The sequence below is a fragment of the Rattus norvegicus genome, chromosome 5, assembly GCF_036323735.1.
Source record: "Rattus norvegicus strain BN/NHsdMcwi chromosome 5, GRCr8, whole genome shotgun sequence".
In the NCBI taxonomy this organism is placed as follows: domain Eukaryota; kingdom Metazoa; phylum Chordata; class Mammalia; order Rodentia; family Muridae; genus Rattus; species Rattus norvegicus.
Window position 1 is genome coordinate 171199392 of NC_086023.1, and position 21536 is coordinate 171220927.

The 21536-nt window shown below is 49.0% G+C and overlaps 1 protein-coding gene, 1 long non-coding RNA gene and 1 pseudogene across 5 annotated transcripts in view; 1 reads left to right on the forward strand and 2 right to left on the reverse strand.

The window, feature by feature from the left end:
- Positions 1-13303, reverse strand: part of Prkcz (protein kinase C, zeta) — a 110921-nt gene extending 97618 nt beyond the window's left edge. The window contains 4 exon segments of one of the 2 annotated variants that reach the window (NM_022507.1): positions 5810-5860; positions 7989-8078; positions 9378-9499; positions 13066-13283. In NM_022507.1, the coding sequence (NP_071952.1) occupies positions 5810-5860; positions 7989-8078; positions 9378-9499; positions 13066-13136 (334 nt within the window). In that variant the 5' untranslated portion in view covers positions 13137-13283. 2 annotated transcript variants of the gene reach the window in all.
- Positions 13304-16590: 3287 nt separating this feature from the next.
- On the forward strand, positions 16591-16978 carry Pigp-ps1 (phosphatidylinositol glycan anchor biosynthesis, class P, pseudogene 1; annotated as a pseudogene).
- A 252-nt stretch (positions 16979-17230) lies between these two features.
- Positions 17231-21536, reverse strand: LOC134479059 (uncharacterized). 3 transcript variants are annotated; one of them, XR_010052042.1, is made up of 3 exons: positions 19649-21532; positions 17760-18136; positions 17231-17422 (listed from the first exon to the last, which is right to left on the reverse strand). It is a non-coding gene; the product is annotated as an uncharacterized LOC134479059 (long non-coding RNA). The 3 variants fall into 3 exon arrangements; XR_010052040.1 differs by having other exon boundaries at positions 18041-18136; positions 19649-20727; XR_010052041.1 differs by having other exon boundaries at positions 17231-18136; positions 19649-21536.

Below are 21536 nucleotides of genomic sequence, written 5' to 3' on the forward strand. Positions count from 1 at the left end.
GACTCTGGCTTGTGTCAAATTGACGGAAACTGACCAAGCTTCACTCACTGACCTGCTGTCCATGATGTACTTGCTCTACCATCCCTCACTCTGAGTAAAGTCTTCCTGCTATTTTGAAAAAAACAAAACAAAAAACACTGCACAATGGATGATCCTAAAAGGAAACAACAACAACAACAAAAAAGTTCCATTTATGACAGTATCAGAAAGGAGAGGAAACGAAGGTTTAAAGATTAAATGAGGAGGTGAACGGCTTGTATGAAGACATTGCTCAGTAGTTCAAGCGTGCTGTGGAAGGCCCTGGGTTCAACTCCCAGCACCATAAACAAACAAACAAACAAACAAGCAAACAAACAACAACAATTCAAACCAACCCTGTAAAAGGAAAACTGCAGAACACTGCTAAAGGAAATTTAAAACTACATAAATAAGTGAAACCCTCCAGGTCATAGACTAAGAGACGTGAAGCTCTGTGGTAGCACGTGTGCCTAGAGTTCTCTGGGACCTAGGTTTGTTCCCCAGCACAGAAAAACAGTACTTTTTTTTTTTTTTTACTTTTTTTTTTTATAAATATAAGCCCAATTCTAAATTAAAAAAAAATATTATTAAAGTCTTCAGAACTCAAAGCAATTCTGACAAAGCAGAGAGCCTAGGGACTCACTCTGTGTGTGTGTGTTAGAGAGTTTTAACTGGTGATGGAATTTAGGTCATTACACATCCCAGAGAAATACTCTACCACCAAACTATATACCCAGCACCCTACACTTCTTGTCTTAAAAACTCACTGAAAATCTAGGCACATACCTATAATCCCAGAGGCAGAAAGATCAGGGTTCAAGGTCATCCTTAGCTACGATAGCAAGTTTGAGGCCAAACTGGGCTACATGAGACTTTTTCTCAAAAGAACAAAACACAGAAGAAAAACCTTACTACAAAGTTACAGTAACCATATCAGTTGCTTTATGCTAAGACCAATGGAATAATATGGCCATCACTCTCCCGATAAGAAGCCACTTAAGGGAGATGTATTTTGCCTCATGGTTTGACAAGGCAGACACCACAGTGTAGTAGCGTGTGACAACTTCCTCACATTTTGGTGAACCAGGGAGCAGAGAGCTCATACTAAAACCCGGTGAGCTAAAATCTCTAGCTCCACCATTTAAGCCTTTGAAGTCCAGTGTTCAAAGGTTTCAAAACTTCTCTGAATAGCGCCACCAGCTCTAGACCAAATCTTCAAATGTGTGAGCCCATGGTTGGCATTTCATGTGCTAACCATGACAAATAGAAAACCCAGAAACAAATCCTTGCATATACACGAACATGGTTAACATGGGTACCAAGACCCTCATCAGGAAAAGGAGAGTCTTTTCAACAAATAGAACAAGAAAAAGTTAAAACTCTTACCAGACATGAAATACAAGAGCTAAACCAGGCATGGTGGCTCATGCCTTTAATCCCAGCACTCAGGAGGCAGAGCCAGCTGGATCTCTGAGTTCAAGGCCAGCCTGGTCTACAGAGCAAGTTCCAGGACAGCCAGGGCTGTTACACAGAGAAACCCTGTCTCAAGGGGGAAAAGAAAAGAAAGGAAAGACATACAAGACCTAACCTAAAGTGGATCAATGACCCAAATATGAAATAGAACCCACAAAACTCTAAGACTGAGTGTGGCTTGGCAGTAAAGTTCCTACTTAGCATGTGATAGGCTGTGATTCCATTGCTGCACCAGACACATGCATACACACACACAATTAAGGCTCAAACTTAAAACTGTAGAAGGAAATTCAAGCAAAGGCATCACATCATGGTACTTGGCAACAATCCTTCAGACATGACATCAAAGGCAGAGGCAACAAAAGAGGAAAACAAACAACTTCAAGAAAAGCTTTAAAACTATGAATGTCAAAAGGGTCTTTCAACACACACACACACACACAAAAAAGGCAACACACAGGAAGAGAAAGTATCTGTAAGCCATCGCTGAGCAGAGACTAAGATTCAAAGTATACAAACAGCCCCTAATACTCACCAACAAAAACAGCACAATCCTGTGGCTGGAGAGATGGCTCAACAGTTAAGAGCATTGACTATTCTTCCAGAGGACCTGGGTTCAATTCCCAGTATCCTCATGGCAGTTCATGACTATCCCTAATTCCAGTTCTAGGGAGTCTGATTCCCTCCAACAGAAACAAAACTTGCAGAACACCAATGCACATAAAATAAAAATAAAGCATTAAAACAAAGCAAAACTAGCTCAATTCAAACACAGGCTGGCAAAGAATGCTGAAGTCCTAACTACTCCATGTGGTGGGGCAGGAGCACTGCTTGGATCCAAGAGTTCAAGAGCAGCCTGGGTAACACTGAAATACCCATCTCAAGGGGCAAAAGAAAGGAAAGAAAAGAAAAAGAAAAGGAAATGGTGATTTAAAAACTTAATTATGGGGCTGGAGAGATGGTTCCGTGGTTAAGAGCACTGGCTGCTCTTCCAGAGGTCCTGAGTTCAAATCCCAGCAACCACATGGTGGCTCACAACCATCTTTAATGAGACCTGATGCCCTCTTCTGGTGTGTCTGAAGACAGCTACAGTGTACACAGTAAATATAAGAAATAAGTAAATCTTTAAAAAAAAAAAACTTAATTATGTGGCTAGAGAGATGGCTCCATGCTTAAGAGCACTGATTGCTCTTCCAGAGGTCCTGAGTTCAATTCCCAGCAACCACATGGTGGTTTACAACCATCTGTAAAAGGTGCCCTTTTATGGTGTGTCTGAACACAGCTACAGTGTACGTACATAAATAAAAACTTAATTATGTGTATTCTCCCAGAAATTTAAAAATCAACAAAACAAAAGGAGCCGGGCTGGGCAGTGCTGGTGTATGCTTTTAATCCCAGGGAAAAGGAGAATCTTTTTAACAAATAGTACAAGAAAAAATTAAAACTTTTACAGACATGAAATACAAAAGCTAAACCAGGCATGGTGGCTCATTCCTTTAATTCCAGCACTCAGGAGGCAGAGGCAGGTGGATCTCTGAGTTTGAGGCCAGCCTGGTGTACAGAGTGAGTTCTAGGACAGCCAGGGCCACACAGAGAAACCCAAAACGAAACAGAAAAGGAGTGAAGTATTGATAAGTTACAGCACTGAAGAACCTCAGGGTGAGATTGAGAAAAACAAGCTGAGGATAAGGACCCGAAGCACGTGAGTCTTTTCACCGGGAATGTCCAGAACAGACAAACCCATCGAGACAGAATGCAGGCTAGGGGCTACCTCACTAGGGCACTGGGTGGCTGCTGAAGTGTAGGATGAGGTCGAGGTGGTGGCAGCTGAGCAGTGGGTACTGCTCTAATGCTGTTTGCCTCCAGATGGTAAATGTTAACTAAGCACTTTACAATTAAGTGAGTTAGAAGCAGGTTAGGGTTTGACTAGCCCCAAGAGTTCAGGGGGCTGAAAGGCGATCTGCTGAGATACAATGTGGCATTCCCAGACACTCCCTTGCTCCATGTCAACTAGGTCCTACAGTTTGCAAAATTGTATCCACCTCTGTTTAGGGTCTACTCATGTGTTCATCCCTCCACTTCACATTGTCCTAGACATCCCACCAGGCTGACCCTCCTCATTGACCCTCGGCAAATGTCCTTGCAGACAGTAAAGTCACACAGTTCCCCTGGACAACCACAACAGGGGTTTCCTGTGTCAGAGATGAGTACAAGGATCAAGTGGGAAAGTGTAACAGAATGCCAGTATGCAAATCCTGAGGGACCCTGTGCTAGGGTCACACACTCCACGCTCCAGAGGAATAGAAGCCTTTCCATACTCTAGTGCAACATCCAGCCAGGGCAGAGTGGTCCATAAATGAGATCCTGGCCTGTCAATCATCCACTGATCTTCTGTGATGCTTAATTTCTGATCTCAGCAAAAGGTTCTGGGGCATGTTCGAACAAAATTGCGTGTCTATCAGAGACTGAGTCACCCCAGCAATCTTCTCAAGGGCCTACTCATGTGACCAGCTTAGCCCTTCTTAAGGCTCAGCTACAGTCTCTGCATGCCCACAGGGTGGTAGGGATCCACCCTGTCGCACCTGACTTCTACTCTTCAACAGAGACCCCAGCCTCACGTTTAATGACAACACTGTATGGCAATGGCCCCACCAACTCAAAGCAGTAACCTCCCTACAACATCCACATACAAACAGGATGCCAGGAAGCCTATACCCATGGGGCAGGGCTGAGACAGAGTACAAACGCCTAGAGCCACCCTCTGGCCCTGTGAGCTCCCTGGAGACTCTCCCAATATTACAAGGTAGACGATATGAACACAATCTTGTTGCCGCAGCCAAAAAGCCATCAAGGCAGCAGAGGCCACCCAAAAATGGCAAACCCATCCAGACAGAAAGCAGGCCAGGGGCTACCAAGCTAGGGCACTGAACATCGGTGTGAAAGTCAGGAGTGAGACAAAGAGGATGATCTCATCCTTCCTCTTCAACTGCCTTCCATTGTTCATTTTTTTTTAAACTTTATTATTGTGTGAGCATGTATATGTGTGTATCATGTGTGTGAGCACAGGTGCACGTGTGCTGTAGTGTGTGTTTGGAGGTCTGAGTATATAACCATAGAGCTGGCTGTCTCCCCCTTTTACAAGGGTCCCAGGGATTGAACTCACGTCATCAGGCACGAACTGAGCCATCTTGCCAGCCTCTGCCTTATTTTATCGTTTTACATACTCATAAAAGATGACAGATGCCTGTCTCTCCACAGGACATGGGCACCCCAGAGGAAACATCAGGTTCCACACCACTCAGTCTGTTAAAGACCTCTTTGTGGAACACTCCCATACAGACACAAACACACTGTATTGATATTCTCCCTTGGACTCCCTACCCTATGACCCTGGGCTGGTTCCCCATCCCACTGGAGGCGAAACACATGGGCCAATCACCTGCCTCTAATCACACCGGGTTCTGCAACTTCAGGCACTTCTCCACTAACCAGATAAGCCAGAAGTTGTCACACACACACACACACACACACACACACACACACACACACACACACAGAGGAGCCTTGCTACCCCTTAATACCCAAGCATGGCCTCCAGAACACAATCAGAAGCAAAGGCAAAACTCCCCTCAGAACCCACCACTCCTGAGACCTGCTTTCCTCATCTCCTACCAACTGACCCAGAGGGACACTGAATGGATCACCACAGGCAGGAAGAGAGCAAGAAGGCTGGGCCTGGGGTGGTCTCCACTGGGGCAGACATAGTGCATAGCATTTCCCTCCTGGGATAAACCAGGGCACTCTGCCACCTAAGAACCAAGCCAACCATGCCTCCTGCTCTCACCTTCCCCACTGCCCACAAAGTCACATCATAGCCACGGAAACGACTCAGAAGCTAGGCAGAGTGAAAAGGGATCTTGAGGTGACGGCAGTGTTCATGTAGAGGTTGTAGAGCCCTCACCGGGTTAAATGACTCTGGGTCCCCAAGACCCCACTTCACACATGGCACCCACTCAACTGCCCTGGTATTGTGGACAGCAGTTCTACCTGTAGCACATGGCGCATATTAAGAGGAGATTTAACACTGGAGCTCTCAGGCTAGAATGACGGCTCGGTGGTTAAGAGCACTGGCTGCTCATGCAGAGAGCCTGGGTTTGATTCCCGGTACCTGCATGGTGGCTGAGAAACTGTGAGGGGATCTGATGCCACCTTCTGGCCTCTGCAGGCACCAGATGCTCATGTGGTACAAAGACACACATGCAGGCAAAACACCCATATACGCAAGGTAAGACAAATAAGTTTTTAATTGAACACTCACTGTCTTCTCCAGGACAAGGCATGCCCGGTTGTTCTGGGATGCTTGGGAAAACTGGATAAGAAAGAAAAGAAATGATAAAATTAGTGGTCGATGTGTTATTGACACCGTGCCTCAGGGAGCATCCGCCCTGAGTCAGATCAAAGTGTTCCCCCAGTCACCTTGAGGACCTGTTCTTTCTTTTTTTTAAAGATTGATTGATTGATTGATCGATCGATTCATTGATTTTATGTATTTGAGTATACTATCTCGCTCTATTCGGACACACCAGAAGAGGGCATCAGATCCCATTACAGATGGTTGTGAGCCACCATGTGGTTGCTGGAAAATTGAACTCAGGACCTCTGGAAGAGCAGTCAGTGCTCTTAACCACTGAGCCATCTCTCCAGCCCAGACCTGTTCTTTTTTGTCCCCCCTCCCTCCACCCTCCCCCTCCTCTTTCTCTTTCTCCTCCTCCTCCTTGCTTTCTCTGGGCCTCAAACTCACAGAGATTCACCTGCCTCTGCCTCCAGAACTATGGGATTTTAAAGGCGGGTGCTACCACCACCCAGCTAAGGACCCTGGAACACATTCCTCAGGAGAAATTCAAAAGCCCAATCAAATCATATCACTGTGTCAAACCCTATGTAAGGTGCCAGGGGAAAGGGCTTTTGAACAGCAGAGATATGGTGTGTGTGTGTGTGTGTGTGTGTGTGTGTGTGTGTGTGTGTGTGTGTAGAACTTGGGGAGAGGGAACGGGAAGGGAGCAACATTTGTAAATAAGTAATTTAATAAAGAAAAAAAAAGAAAAGCTCTCAAAGGAAAGCTAGCAATTCTCGTTAGTAATATAACTCAGAAATAAGAAAGGACAGCTATTATCTTGAAAATTGAATTTTAAAAAGCATCACTAAGGGGGCTGGGGATTTAGCTCAGTGGTAGAGCGCTTACCTAGGAAGCGCAAGGCCCTGGGTTCGGTCCCCAGCTCCGAAAAAAAGAACCAAAAAAAAAAAAAAAAAGCATCACTAAGAATTAAACCTAGGGCTTTGAGAATGCCAAGTAGGCTTCTGTTCTGCTAAGCTATAGGATCCATAGCCCCCGCTCTTTTTACTTTTTATTTTGAAACAAGGTCCAGGCTGGCTTTCACTGATTCTATAGCACAAGTTTTTCTTGAAGTTTCTCAATCTTCCTTCCACCACTTCTCAAGGAGGAGGATTGCAAGCCTGTGCCACGAGGTCAGTGTGTAAAGGCATCTACCATCAAGCCAGACGGATAGTGGCACGCCTGTACATGCATGCACACACATGTTCACATGTACAGGCATACAATAAATAGAACAACACAGGTTGGGGATTTAGCTCAGTGGTAGAGCGCTTGCCTAGCAAGCGCAAGGCCCTGGGTTCAGTCCCCAGCTCCGAAAAAAAAAAAAAAAAAAAAGAAAAAGAAAAAAAAAGAAATAGAACAACACATTTCTAATTAAGTAAACTTACTCTTAAAATTTTATTTTTACTTGTATGTGTGTGTGTGCCTCTGATACAATGTATGTGTATACGCCGCATGCATGCTGGAGTCTGCAGAGGTCAGAAGAGGCATTGGATCCCCTCCCACACACCCACGCCTACACCCGGCCTCCAGACTGTAGTTACAGACAGCTGCTAGTCAACACGTGGGTGGCTCAGAGCAGATCCCAGGTCCTGTGCAAGAACAAGTGTTCTTAACCACTGGCCCATCTCTTCAGTCCCATAAGCTTAGTTTTACAAGCATATAAGAGCACTGTAAGATTTTATACTGCCAGCTTCCAGGTGGCTTCCAATCATTAGAAGTCAGAAGAAGATCCCCATAGATGAGGAGAGTCCCTCAGGCTATGTTCTTGTTTGGTGCACTGGACACAAGCCGGGGTCGTCTGAGAAAGGGGAACTTCGATTGAGAAAATGCCTCCTCCAGACTGGTCCCCTTACCCAAGTCTGTGGGACAACTATCGTGATCCATGACTGCTATGGGATGTCCACTGCAGGTGGTGGTGCCACCCCTGGGCAGGTATCTCTGTCTCAGCTCTTGCCTCCAGGTCCCTGCCCTACTTGAGTTCCTGCCTTGGCATCCCTTGGTGATGGACTGTGGTCAGGATGTGTAAGCCAAATCAGACAGGCCTTTTATGTCCACAGACCAAGTGGACAGGTGAGGAGTCCTCCCTAGAGAGCTCGCTTACCGTGGATGATGAGCACTTCGTCCCTGCCCTGACAGGCCAGGCGGAAGGCCTCCTCCAGCTCCATCTGTGAGGACACAGTACAAGGGTCACCTAGGGGGGCAGAGGCAAGAGGTACCAATGAGGCCACTGAAGGTGAAGAGGTCTGAGCTACTCAGCGCCAGTGCTCACTCAGCAGTGCAGACAGAAGTTTGGGCGGGCAAAGTTTCACTGTCTGTGATCAACACAGAGATTCAGAACAGCCATCCAAAGCGAGGAGGTGATCTTCCCTCAGGGGACCCGAGGGTCCCTTGTAAGAACCTGTCGAGCCTGGATGGAGGTCACATTCACTCGTAGCCTTGGGGGCTCTGAGAGCTTGAGGGGCAGCAGATAAGACCTAGAACCTCCTCTGAGGCGGCCTAGGTTAAGGAAGAAGTCTCCCTAGCCCTTGATGGATGTAGAGCTGCACAAATCCAGCCTCACGTGCCAACGGTCCTGCTGAAACAGGGGAAGCCGTGTGCTATGTGCTCTGCCTGCTCCAGTGTCTCTGACTGATGGCTGTAGTCAGTGGTGCATAGGGAGTCTCTCCTGACTATCCCCAATCCCATCCCAGTTTCTGATGGGTCTGAATGTGGGAAAGAAAGAGGAGAGAGGGAGGGAGGGAGGGAGGGAGAGAGAGAGAGACAGAGAGACAGAGAAAGAGACAGAGACAGACAGAGACAGAGAGACAGAGAGAGAAAGAGAGGGAGGGAGAAAGAGAGAGAGGGAGAGAGAGAGGGAGAGGGAGAGAGAAAGAGACAGAGACAGAGAGACAGAGAGAGAGACAGAGACAGACAGAGACAGAGAGACAGAGAGGCAGAGAGACAGAGACAGAGACAGACAGAGACAGACAGACAGATAGGGATAGAGAAAAGCAGAAAGCAAGAGAGATGGGGCAGAAAGGAGGGAGAGGAGAGAGAAGGAGAAAGGGAAGAGGAGAAAAAACAGGAAAGAAAAGAAGGGAGAAAAGGAGAGAGGTGAGAAAGGAGAAGAGAGGAGAGAAAAACCAAAAGGCAAGGAAAGGATGCCTCAGAGCCAGACTTAGCCTCCTGGTTCTTCTAGGGGAACAAAGAGCTAGTCCTTCCTAAACCCCATGACACAGGAAAGTAGAGTAAGGAGTCAGGTGGGAGACAGGAAATGCACCAAACTCCCTCCCCCACCCCCAACTGAGACCAGAGGTGCCCATTCGGCAGGAACACCGCCCCTTGCCTAGCTTTTAGTGCTGCCCTGTCTGTGCCAGCCCTATGTGCCCATTTTCAGCTGCCCCTACTGAGGAACTGTTGGTTCTACCAAGTTCAGCTGTACAACTTGTGGGTGAAGCTGCCTGCCAAAGACCAGCAGGGCTCAGAGTGACCGTCCCAAGAGTGAGGCTACCTTCACTGTCCACCCACTTGAGGGTGAGTGGGTGCTGCTGGTGCAGGCCACACATGTCTCGCACTTCCTCACAGAGGTCCTGGAAAGTTGTCGTGGGGTCCACGCTGGTAATCAGGATGTCCCTGGGAAAAACAGGACAGGGATATCTGTCACCAGGATGATAATTGAATGTGACCAAACGCTACTTAGCCAAGCTGCTGAATAGGTAAACAAGATGAAAACCTCCCTCCCCTCAAAAGACAATGAAGGCCCCCCCTGTGCCCAACACAAAATAGAACCACCCCAAGTCGCCACAGAGAACCAAGTCGAAGTGAGAGAAGGCGCCCCCTAGTGGAGGTCAAACAACCGCACCTACTAGGTGCCAAAGGAGAAGCCCAGGATGCAGACACATATCCATTACCTCCATCTAAGGTAAAACACCGTAAGTCAAGTCTTTTCCCAAAAGGTAAAAACCAGGGTATGTTACCCAGGTAAATGAACGATTAGTTAATCAAAGCAATTCTTAGGCATCCTCAGAATGCCACTGTCTCTTATCTTTTCATTCCCAAATGGGACCTGAACCTCAGTAGTAGGAGATGGCTCACAGCCATGCCCTGAAGAAGGAAAATGAGAAGTAGGGGTGTTGCTCCCCTATATTCCTTATAGGGAAGGGCAGCGGCAACACGTTCCCATGGAAACTAAGCAGGAACCACACCCTCACTGGAGCTGCAGTGAAAAAAAATCAACTCATGTCTGACATTCATGGGAAAAAAAAAAAGGTTAGGAAAGGAAACCTGAAAATCTCTGAAACAGAAATACTGGCTGGGGTTGCAGCTGATCCCCCCTGGCTTCCCCACGGGGCTATCTGAACTGGGTCACACAAGTGTCTATAAACAAAGACCCTGTCTACTGACAAAATTCAGAGCAAAAGGATCCAGCACCTACATGACCCTCAACGCACCAGCCAGGCCTTCTGGGACCTACTGGCCCACGGATCTCGCCTACTCTGTAGAATCATGGATAAATGACCCCAGCTACCCCCATTTTCTACTAAGCCCAGCCAGCCAGCACCTGCCCAGGGCCCCCACTTGTGACAGAAACAGATCCTGCTCCTACTCCCATAGAATCATGACAGATAACAAAACTAAGGCACAGAAATGTCCAAAGTAGGGACTCCAAAGACCAAGCCCCATCCCCAGGCCCCTGCCAACTGGGGTCACCTTGACATGGTTGCCCACACTGCCCAGCATACTCACCACTGGTCAGCCTTCCAACTGGGAACTCTGGAAATCAGGTCTGACATCCCTTTCTTGGACCTCTTTCTGAACCCTTGGACACCATCCTCCACTTACAGCCTCCAGTGCCCAGAGGACAGGTAGACCTTAGGAGGTACCACATGATGCTGAACTGGCATCCTGGTCACATGTCCCCTCAGTCAAGCAGTCTTTGGAGAGCTCTCCTCATGCCACAGCTCTAAGCAACAGCGCCTCACAGAAGTCGGACCAGCCTGGGTGGACCACCCATCCCTGACTGACTCTTGCCATCTTCAAGGGCTACAGCAGGCCCTCCAACGTGAAAGTTTGTAACAAGAGCCTCAGCAGGAGGGAAGACCCACCGTCTGTGCTGTCTGAAGTTTCAGAAAAGCCGGCACCTCAGCTTAGAATGTCAACCTCTCCTGTAATCCCCTGAGAACACAGCCTTGCCTGACACTACTCAAATATAGGTGACCACTGGTGGCAGCACTCCTCTCTCAAGCCTCAAAGGACTGGAGGGACAACTGGACTGTGAATGACCATCACTGTCTAAGGACAGGGCTGTATCTTTGACTCTCAGCTGCGGCTGTCACCTCCGTTAAGGCAGTGTCTAATCCTGAGGTCCCAAGACACTGCCTTCCTGGACAGAACATCCCCCCCCCCCCCAAATCCACAACTTTCACAGCGGAGAGAGTATCTCTGCATTTCTCATATCACTGCCCGGGGCTCAAGCTCGAGAGCAACCCAGTCGGCAGATTTCAGAGTAAGTGGGGAGGAAGGCTGTGGAGGAGATTCTTGCAGGGGGAGCTGAAAGGAGAAGGGGTACAGAAGGGGTACGGGGGGAGTGGAGAAGTGGGGAGAAAGGAAAGAAGGCAGGAAGGGGTGGAGAAACGGAGAGGGGAGGTAGGGAAGGAAGGGGAAGGGGGCCCTGCTTTTCTCAGTTGAGGAAACTGGAGTCAACAGGTTGAATTACACTCCCAGTAACCAAAGTGCTCCCCAGGGGCAAAAGGGAGGGAGGGGTAGGCAAGACTGACAAGTCCAGGACAGGGGGAACTGTCCAAGGTAAGCCTTGACCCTAAGGTGCTGGCTGAACCCACCCTAAAGGAAGGGTGGATCCCTCCACTGAGGGCCTCGACTTTAGCTGGGGGGGGGGGGGGCTCCAGGCAGATGAGACATTCTCTCAGCTTTAACAGGCTCACTACAGAATCTACAAGCCGGAAGACACTGCTAAGGGTTCCCTTTTGGCAGGGGCACTCCAGGCCAGAGGAAGGGCTGCAGACCTGACTGACATCTTCGGGTGAGGCTGGCTGCCTCCCCCACAACCCCCGAAACTCTTTCTTCCTCTGGTTCTACCAGAAACCCACCTCCAAATCCAGGACCACCAGAAGTTGGCCACAGTGAGAGGGTCCTTGAGCCTGAAAAGCAAGCCTTCCCTCTATCCAGGCAAGGAACCACCTCCAAAGGACCACAGCAACTTGTCTCTGCCACTCTGTAAAACTCCTAGGAATGCTGAGAGCCCAGTTCAGCCACAGGACCAGCATTCCACTCCACTCCCTTTCTCCTTCTCAAGAGCAGCGACCCTCAACCCTTGACCTGGGAGTACCCAAGTTGGTTCCAGGACACACAACACCTAAGGAAGAAGCCATCAAAGCCTTAGGCCTCTACCCCCTTCTGTCTACACAATCAGAGAGAGGCAAGATCATGGGATTCTCCAGCCCAGCTTGGAAGAATCAGCCACCAGAAAACCTACACCACCTCTCCACTCCCATCACTTAATGCTCCCAGGCAACCTTACTGACCACTGTCAAGTGCTCATGTCCCTATCCGCCCCCCACTCCACCCCCACTCTCCCGGAAAACAAGGTGGAATCCAGGGCTAAGGGCTGAGGCCAGCCCAAACCAACTCTAGGTAAGTGACGAAAAAGTCCATCATTCCTAAAACACAGGGTAAGAGTGTATTCTTTCTGGAGATCTCCAAAAAGTTCTGTCTCCCAAACAAAGCTGCGAAAGTGTGCTCTTATGCTCCCACAACTTCAAGCATTCTTGTGCTTTACCTGGGTCAAAAGTTTTCCTTACATTTAAACTCCGGCCAATTTAAATAACCTTGGGTAGGTTTTTGTTTGTTTGTTTGTTTGTTTTGTTTTGTTTTAATGCACCAGAAGTTTCACATTCTGATGAAAACTTTTATAGACCATGCAAGTTTGTCCTTAATGTCCCTGACTGAGACCACGGCTAGGAGCGCAACACCCGCCTGCAGTGTGCGCCCGGAGAGAAATAGCTACGCGGAGCGCGCCCCGCCCTCGAGGTTTCCCTCGGGCCACATTGAAGGGCGCCACGGCAGCTCCCGGGGCGCCTCGCTGTCGCCTCCCTGCCTCCCTCGCGCATAGTACCCCGACTGCCCCGAAGCTCAGCCGCCGCGCAACCCGCTTTGCCCGCTGTCTGGCGCTGCGCGCTCACCCGCCGTAGTGCGCCTTCAGACGGACGCGGCCGCCGCTCCGGTCCATCTTGGGGTCGGTCCTGCTGGGCATGGCGCACTCCGCCAGCCGCCGTCAGCGCTGTGTCCAGGGCACTCCGGCCATGGCTAGCGGCCCCCGAGCAGGGCCGGGTTGCCAGGCGGGGCAGACGGCGGAACGCGGAAGGGAGCGCGCAGCGCGGGACCGACGGCACCCGCCTCGCCAACTCCGCGGAACTTGGGCGGTGCGCCGGGCGGGGGGCGCACTGGGCGGGGGCGGAACCTGGCTGTCGAGACGGCCAATCCACGGGGCGGGAGGCACCTGTGGCCAATGAGGGCTCCCCGGGGCCGCCACCTGGGCCAATCCTCGGGGGGCCGCGCGGCCGTGGCCCAATAATCAGAGTACAGGATGAAATACCTGTCGGGAGGGGCGCGGCCACCTGCGGCCAATGAGAGCGCGCACGGTGTGGCTTTGCCCGGCAACGGGCGGCGACCCGAAGGCCCAGGGACAGCCGGGCCACTCTGCCCCGCGCTTCTGAGACTTACTGGAGCTGTTGTGCCGAAGAACCAAACAAACTCGTTGGAGGTGCTTGGGTGTTGGGGTCGTCCGGTGTTTTCAGACCCTCGGCGTACAAACTCCCAGCTGTCCGCGGGGTCTCCGAGACTGCGAGGAGCTGAGCAACTCATCAAAGTGCAAGCTTGTCTAGCCCTCGGGTCCCAGCCCTCCCAACTGCAGCGGCATCCCGCATCCCCGCCCGGGAAGGCTTGTCTGTCTCTGTTCCAGTTAGCTTCTCGGCCGGACCGATCTGGAAAGCCGTACTTTCTTAGCCATTCGCTCTGCATTCCACACGCGTGCCTGGTTCTCCTTGGTGCCAGGTACTGAGAGGTGACGCTGGAGGGCTGAAAAGACGCAGCGGCCCTGATCTTGGATCCTGTGTTCTCTTTAGAAGACACCTGTTGGCAGCCTGCTGGTCATCATCTTCAGATGCCTTTTTGTTTGTTTTGTTTTGTTTTTGTTTTTGTTTTTTTTCGAGACAGGCTTTCTCTGCGTAGCTCTGGCTGCCCTGGAGCTCACTCTGTAGTCCAAGCTGGCCTTGAACTCAGAGATCCACCTTCCTTTGGCTCCCAAGTGCTGGGATTAAAGGCATATGCCACGACCTCCAGCTTCAAGTGGCTTTTATTTTCTTTTTTTTTTTTTTTCTTTTTTCAGAGCTGGGGACCGAACCCAGGGCCCTAGGCAAGTGCTCTACCACTGAGCTAAATCCCCAACCCCTTCAAGTGGCTTTTAAACACTTTAATTTTTTTTTTTTTTTTTTTTTTTTTTTTTTTTTTTTGGAGCTGAGGACCGAACCCAGGGCCTTGCGCTTGCTAGGCAAGTGCTCTACCGCTGAGCTAAATCCCCAACCCTGTTTGTTTGTTTGTTTTTTAAGACAAGGGCTCCCTATGTGGCCCTGGTCCATCTAGAGCTATGACCCACCTGAGTCATTAAGTACTGGGTTCCCTAATCACATGGCCTGTCAGTCTGTGTGCCCAGACCCTCAGACATTAGTGGCTTCTCAAGCAGATGCTCTCTAAGCCCTGACCAAGCCTCATGCTCCTCGACGCCTTCCCGCAGCCCTTCTTCCTGCATGTTCCTGAAAGTTGCCTCAGCAACTGCTGCCACCCCCTCCCCCTCCACTGAGCGGCCCCCAAGACCTCACATCCCCCTGTGCATCCTCACAGTTTCAATATATTCTCACAATCTACCACACACCTCCCTTTATCCTCATTAAGACCCCTTGGCCTAGCCTCCCTCTCTGTGCTGGGATCCTGACACAGCATCCCAAGTTCTTAAAAAAACAAAAACAAAAAACAAAAAACAAAAAACAAAAAACAAAAAAAAAAAAAAAGCAAGTCAGTCCTTGCTGGGCTTGTAGTATGGTGTTTAAAAGCCTCTGGTAGAAATGAGAGGGGGTTGGGGATTTAGCTCAGTGGTAGAGCGCTTGCCTAGCAAGCACAAGGCCCTGGGTTCGGTCCCCAGCTCCGAAAAGAAGAAAAAAAAGAAAAAAAAGAAAAAAAAAGAAATGGGAGGCATGGTGGGGAGGATGGGGAGGGGAGCACCCATATAGAAGGGGAGGGAGAGGGGTTGGGGGATGTTGGCCCGGAAACCAGGAAAGGGAATAACAATTGAAATGTAAATAAGAAATACACAAGTTAATAAAGATGGAGGAAAAAAAAAAGAAGTGGGAGGCATGGCCCAATGGTAAAGAGCTAGCACCCACACCTAACTCACATTCCAGTTCCAGGAGATCCATGGCCCTCTTCTGGTCTCTTGGGTCACCAGCACATGTATGGTATACATAGATGCATGCAGGCCAAACACTCACACACATAAAATAAAAATGTGTATATTAAAAGCTTTCCGTTGTTCCCCTGCCGTTGGATGAAAGCCAGTGTTTCACCATGGCTGCTAGGCTCATAGGACCCTGGGACCTCGTTCCTTTTCTGCTGTCATCTTCCCCCATATTCACCCACCCCATGACTGACCTTGTATCCCCTGGCCGTGGAGCCTTTGCCTGTGCTCTCAGGGGGCACCTGCTCTGATGCCTGCCCAACAAACACACTCAAAGTCCATGTGAGCAGTCTGTTCCCACCCCATCACTAAAAGGCAACTGGACAGAAGGTGACATGGTGGCTGGACAGACACGATGAACATCTATCTATCTTGGACCCAAGTAGGACTCTCCACTCCACCCAGCAATCATGATCTAGGAAAGTTGTGCCGGCCACCTGTCCAGCTCCGTGTGTGGCTAGCCCTATAGCCATCTTGAACCCACTTTAGTGTATAGCTTTTAATACTTCCTGATTCTTATTGGGAAGACTAAGGCATGCCTTGGACGAGGTAGGCAATCTGGTGGGGAGGGATGCTGGTGTGGGTCCGAGTTCCGACCCCCTGCCGCAGGGCACAGCCTGGGGAAGCAAAAACTGTCTGTGCCTATTTCAAGCTGCTGTGTGGACAGGTGCTGGGCTTCAGGGAAGCCCCAAGATACGTCTCTGGGGTTGGGAAAACGCAGTCTGAGATGTAGGAGAGGTGAAGCAGGGGTTCCCAGACCCCTAGACACTCCAGTCGTCTGTGGGTCACTTCACAGAGGAGTCAGGAATGAAGTGTCCAGTGTCCACAGGCCTTCGAAAAGGCACTCCCAAATGCCTGGACATTCGGGCTCCACTGAGTCTGGAGAAGTTGAGAGCAGAGTCAGATGCTGTCCGTGAAGGAGGTCCTTAGCTTGGCTGCAGTTGAGGCTGGAAGCACAGAGAGGCCCTCTGCAGGAGGCTTAGGCTGCAGCTCTGTAGGCCAAGGCCTGCTCCATGCTCCGGTGGTGGTTCTCAATGAAAGAGACAGTCCTCGGTTCCAGACAGCTACTGTGTACTTATATATAATAAATAGGTCTTTATAAAAAAAAAAAAAAAGTAGGTTGCAGCTACTCCCCCACCCCCGTGCTGCAGTCATGGTGCCCCTGCTTTTCCTCAGATTGTCTAAAGCCACAGGGAAGATGGTGGAAAATTCACCATCACCATTGCCAGGAAGCACGATTTATGGCTTCGTTCGTTTCCTAAGCTCTCAGTCCGGCTTCTTATGTGGGCTTTCGTTCCAGAATCTTGGTTAAACTCCTTAGGCTTAACTTGCTGGCCTCAGCAATGCTGGGCGGTTGTGTTGCCCTATTTGGAATACACACGATGAGTTCCTCTCCACTTGACTCCATTCATACGATCACAGATAACCATGCTAAAAACCAGCAGAGGAAAAGCTACCAAGAGGACGCCATCCCAGCATTAAGAGATGTTCCCATTAGTGAAGGAAACAAAATGTCCTTCCTAGAAGCCAAAGAACTCAACACCTAAAACTGAGCTGCGTATAAACATCCTAAAACCAACCATTTGCAGTTGTGGGCCGAATAATTTTTTTTTTTTTTTTGGTTCTTTTTTTCGGAGCTGGGGACCGAACCCAGGGCCTTGTGCTTCCTAGGGAAGCGCTCTACCACTGAGCTAAATCCCCAGCCCCTGGGCTGAATAATTTTGATCGACTAATAATTTTGAACATAATTATATCGACTGTCCTTTTAGTACCCAATATTGACATGTAAAAACATGAGACTTGATTCCTTAGATTGAGCTCAATTGACATTATAAATATTTTCTTTTTTTTTTAGATTTATTTATTTATTATTTATATCAGTACATTGCAGCTGTCTTCAGACACACCAGAAGAGGGCATCAGATCTCATTACAGATGCTTGTGAGCCACCATGTGGTTGCTGGGACTTGAACTCAGGACCTCTAGAAAAGCAGTCAGTGTTCTTAACTGCTGAGCCATCTCTCCAGCCCCTGTAAATATTTTCAACTGAGTTTTTAATTGACAATAAATAATATGCCACATTATACTACATATATAAAAAAGTAGGTTGCAAAAAATGTATGCCTACAGTTATAACTTAAAGCTTCCCCAGTACCTAACCATCCTTCCCTCTGGCCTTCCTCTCCTGAGGCTAGTATTTGCAAAGCAAAGCAACCCCCAAGCCTGTGGGAGCCGGTCACAGCCATAACTCCCAAATCAAAACCCCAAACTGTGAGGCTCCAAGGTGAAGGGACCTGCAGGTTTCCCCTGGGGATGGATTTGGGATGTTGCCTGGCAGAAGACAACAGGATTGGTTCTCCAATTCACCCGACTGTGTGTTCCTGTGGGCTCTCCTGGCACCCGGCACTGGGCACCCAGTGTAATCAATGGGATTCCTGGGGCCACATGGGCTCCAGGGCCTCAGGCTCTGTCCACCAAGGGGAGGGCAGGGATTCCATCAGCTTCCATGGAGACCAGACCAGACCAGTCACAGTGTAATAGAATGGCAGGTTTCAAGAACTTCCCTCCAGGTAGATAGGGTTTAGAGGTGACCCTTGGAACCTGTGAGGTGAGGCAGACCCCAGGGGTGGGGTTAGGGGGACAGGAACCTGGCTGGATCACTGAAGGTAGCTTCTTTCTGCCTCCTACAGTTTCTGTGGTTCCCCAGTCTTCCGCAGACACTGGATACTCCCAAACACAGATTCCTGTAGTCACAAACACAGACTGTTTTCCAAATGAAGATAAAAATACAAATTCACTTTCCAAGAAGATGAGGTTGTCAATGAAACCCCTTTCCCAAAACCCAACTGGGTGGAGAGGATCCACATGCCTGGCTTCACACAGATCTCTTGGGACCAGCTGGTGGACAGTGTCTTACTTGGGTTTCTATTGCTGTAATAAAACGCTGACCAAAAGGGAGGAAAGGGTTTATTTCTCTTACACGTCCATATAACAGTTAATCATTGAAAGCAGTCAGGGCAGGAACTCGAACAGAGAAGGAACCTAGAGGAAGGAGTGATGGGCCGTGGCAGAATGCATACTGGCTTGTTCAGACTGGTTATAGTCCCCTGGCTTGCTCAGACTGCCTATGAGAACCACCTGTCCAGGGGTGGTGCCACCCACAACCGGTTGGGCACTTCCAAATGACCAGTTAAGAAAATGTCCTTCAGGCTTGCCTAGAGCCCAACTGTATAGAGAGGCATTTCTCAATTGACTCTCATATGATTAGCTGTGTCAAGCTGACGTAAAACTTGCCAGCACAGAGGAACAGGATAGATACTTACAGGTATGGGGAAGGAGTGGCCAGCGGCACACAGAGGGTTAAGTGAGGGCTCTTCCCACCTCCCCAGGAGGCTCTACCAAGTCCTGGCTTCCCTGTGGATCTCTGTTATCTGGTTTTCTCAGAGACCGTGGGGGAGAAGAAACATTGTTCCCCTTTCCAGATGTGAGGCTGACCTGGGTGGAGTCTGGCAGGAACCCACCTGCTACAGGAAGGGCTCAGTGCATTTGCTGACTGGTGCTTGGCACTCACATCTGAGGGAGGCACCCTACAGCAGATGTTTCCTTCCTTTTTCAGAGATCATGGGACTTAGAGAAACCAAATGAAGTAACAACACCAACTTCATTTATTCAGTCAGTCAGTCATCGGACATTGCTTGATGCCCTATTAAGTGCCAAAAGTTGTGCAGTCATAAGCCAGGGTTCTTCCCTCATGCAGCCTGACGCCAGTTGAAACAGGCTGCAGTCAGTGTTTCACACAGACCTATAGAGGTGACAGTTCTGTGGGACTGGAGATGTGGCTCAGTGGCACCCACGTAACGAGCTGTCCATCCAGCATGTACCTGTAAGTCAGCTCTGAGGGTAGGTAGAGGCAGGGGGTCACTGAGCCTTGCTGTCTTTCCTAGGTTCAGGGAGAAACCCTACCTCAATCACACGTACATACACAGGGTCTTGGTTCCCTGCCTACTGTGATAAACACCATGACCAAAAGCCACTGAGGGAGGAAATCTGGCTTAGGTAGCTCCAGAGTCGCAACCCATCAAGGTAAGCCAAGGCAAGAACATAGGAAAGGGATTGAAACAGAAGCAGTGCAGGCAGGCTGCTTACTGGCCGGCCCTCCCAGCCTGCTCAGTTTGCTTTCCGATACACCTCAAGGCCACCTACCCAGGAATGGCACCTAGACAACCACCAATCAAGAAAATGTTCCACAGACTTACCTACAGGCCAATTGGATGGGGGTGTTTTCTCAATCGAGGTTCCTTCTGAGAATTGACAGCACACTACACGTACAAAAACCTAAACAAACAAGTACATGGCGAGATCTGTTGCATATGGAAGACCAGGTTCTGAAAGAGGCTGGTTTGGGAAGCTCACAACACATTACAGGGGAAGGAAGTTGATGGACTTGCAAAAGAGGCCTATGACCCTGGGAAGCAGGGAATTCTGGGAAATCCAAAGCTGTAGAAGCGGTGGGAAGGAGGATACGGGGTGGGTGACACGGTTGGGGGGCACACCAGAAGTCCTAGGTGTCTCTGGTCAGTTTTGCCTCGACCTTGCATTTCTCCTAAAGTGAAACTTCTCCTAAAGTGAAATGAAATTCTAGTCCATCTGGTCCTTCCTGTCCTCCACAGGCAAGCGCAGTACAGAGCATTCCCAGAAGGGGGCACAGGAGGGACGCAGCTGAGGGAGGGCTTGGCTCTTTGTTCCCTAACTCGATCCTGGTGCTAGGTGGGGGTGCTGTGCCCTGCTCCCTCAGTGATTCGAGCTCTGGCAGGCTTACCCCCCAACGACCTTCCATGCACATGGGATGTTTCCTGTGTCTTCAGTTCGGCCTCTCCAGACATCTGCCCTTCTAGTTGTAGCCCCTTCCTCCACTGCAGTTACTTGTGCTAATTATCCCCGGGGGTTTTTTGTTTTGTTTGTTTGGTTTTTTTTTTTTTTTCTGGTCTTTTTTTTTTTTTTTTTTTTTAAATCTATGGGCTGCTAAAACAGACCTCTTGATGGAAGCCTGTAATTCCCACCTGTTTAGGAGGCTGAGAAAGGAATTATTGAAGGTTCAAGGCAGCCAGGGCAACTTAATGAGAATCTGGCTCAGAGTAAAAACCAGAAATGTGGGGCTGGAAATGTAGCTCTGTAGCACTCCATGAGGTCCTAAGTTCAACTTTCAATAATACCACAAGAAACAAAGTAATTTTGTTCTTTGGATTTAAATAGTATTTTGCCTTTTATTTGCTATGTCAGCTGGAAATTTTCTCTATTGAAACCCTCCCAGAAATTATTGCAAAGAATTATTCTCTGGCTTTATACTTAATATCAAAAATAAAAATAAATACTGTTCTTCTGGGGGTATAGCTCCGTCCCTAGAGTATCTAGAATGTAGAAAGCATTATTCTCAATGCATGTTGAAAACTAAATAGGTCAGAGCTGGATGTGATGGCACACGCCTTTAATCCTAGCACTTGGGAGACAGAGAGAGGCAAACCCATCTCTGGGACTTCCAGGTCGGCCTGGTTTACAAAGCGATCTCTAGGACAGCTAAGGCTGTTACACAGAGAAACTGTCTCAGAGAGAGAGGGGGAGCATGGAGACCTGGAGGGGGAGGGCAATGCAATATGGGATCTGAAACAGAAAAACACTGTTCATACATTGAGAAACCTGGATAAAATGTATCCTTAATAGTATGGGAATTAAGTGTTTTATTCTAATAATCATACAAGGGCTGTGTAAGGTCTTAACTTAGGGGTTTCCAGTCAAAGGATGAGCAACTCTACAAGTTAAATTAAATTATGCCATCCTTCAATATTATTCATTTATTATGTGTAGTGCCTGTAGAGGGGTGTGTGCATCTGTAACAGTGCACACGCAGCCAGAGGACAGCTTGTAGGAATCTGTTCTCTCCTATCATGCGGGACCTAGGGATGGAGATAAGGTTGATAACAAGAGTCTTCACCCTCTGAGTCAATCTACCAACCCTATTTTCATGTAATTCTTTAAATAAAACATTTTTCAGAAAATAAAAACCTGTGGGCACTAGACCTTAGGACACTGAGGGTACCCATGTCCCTGAATGTGTAGACATAATCTTCCTCTGTGTGTGCCTCTGTG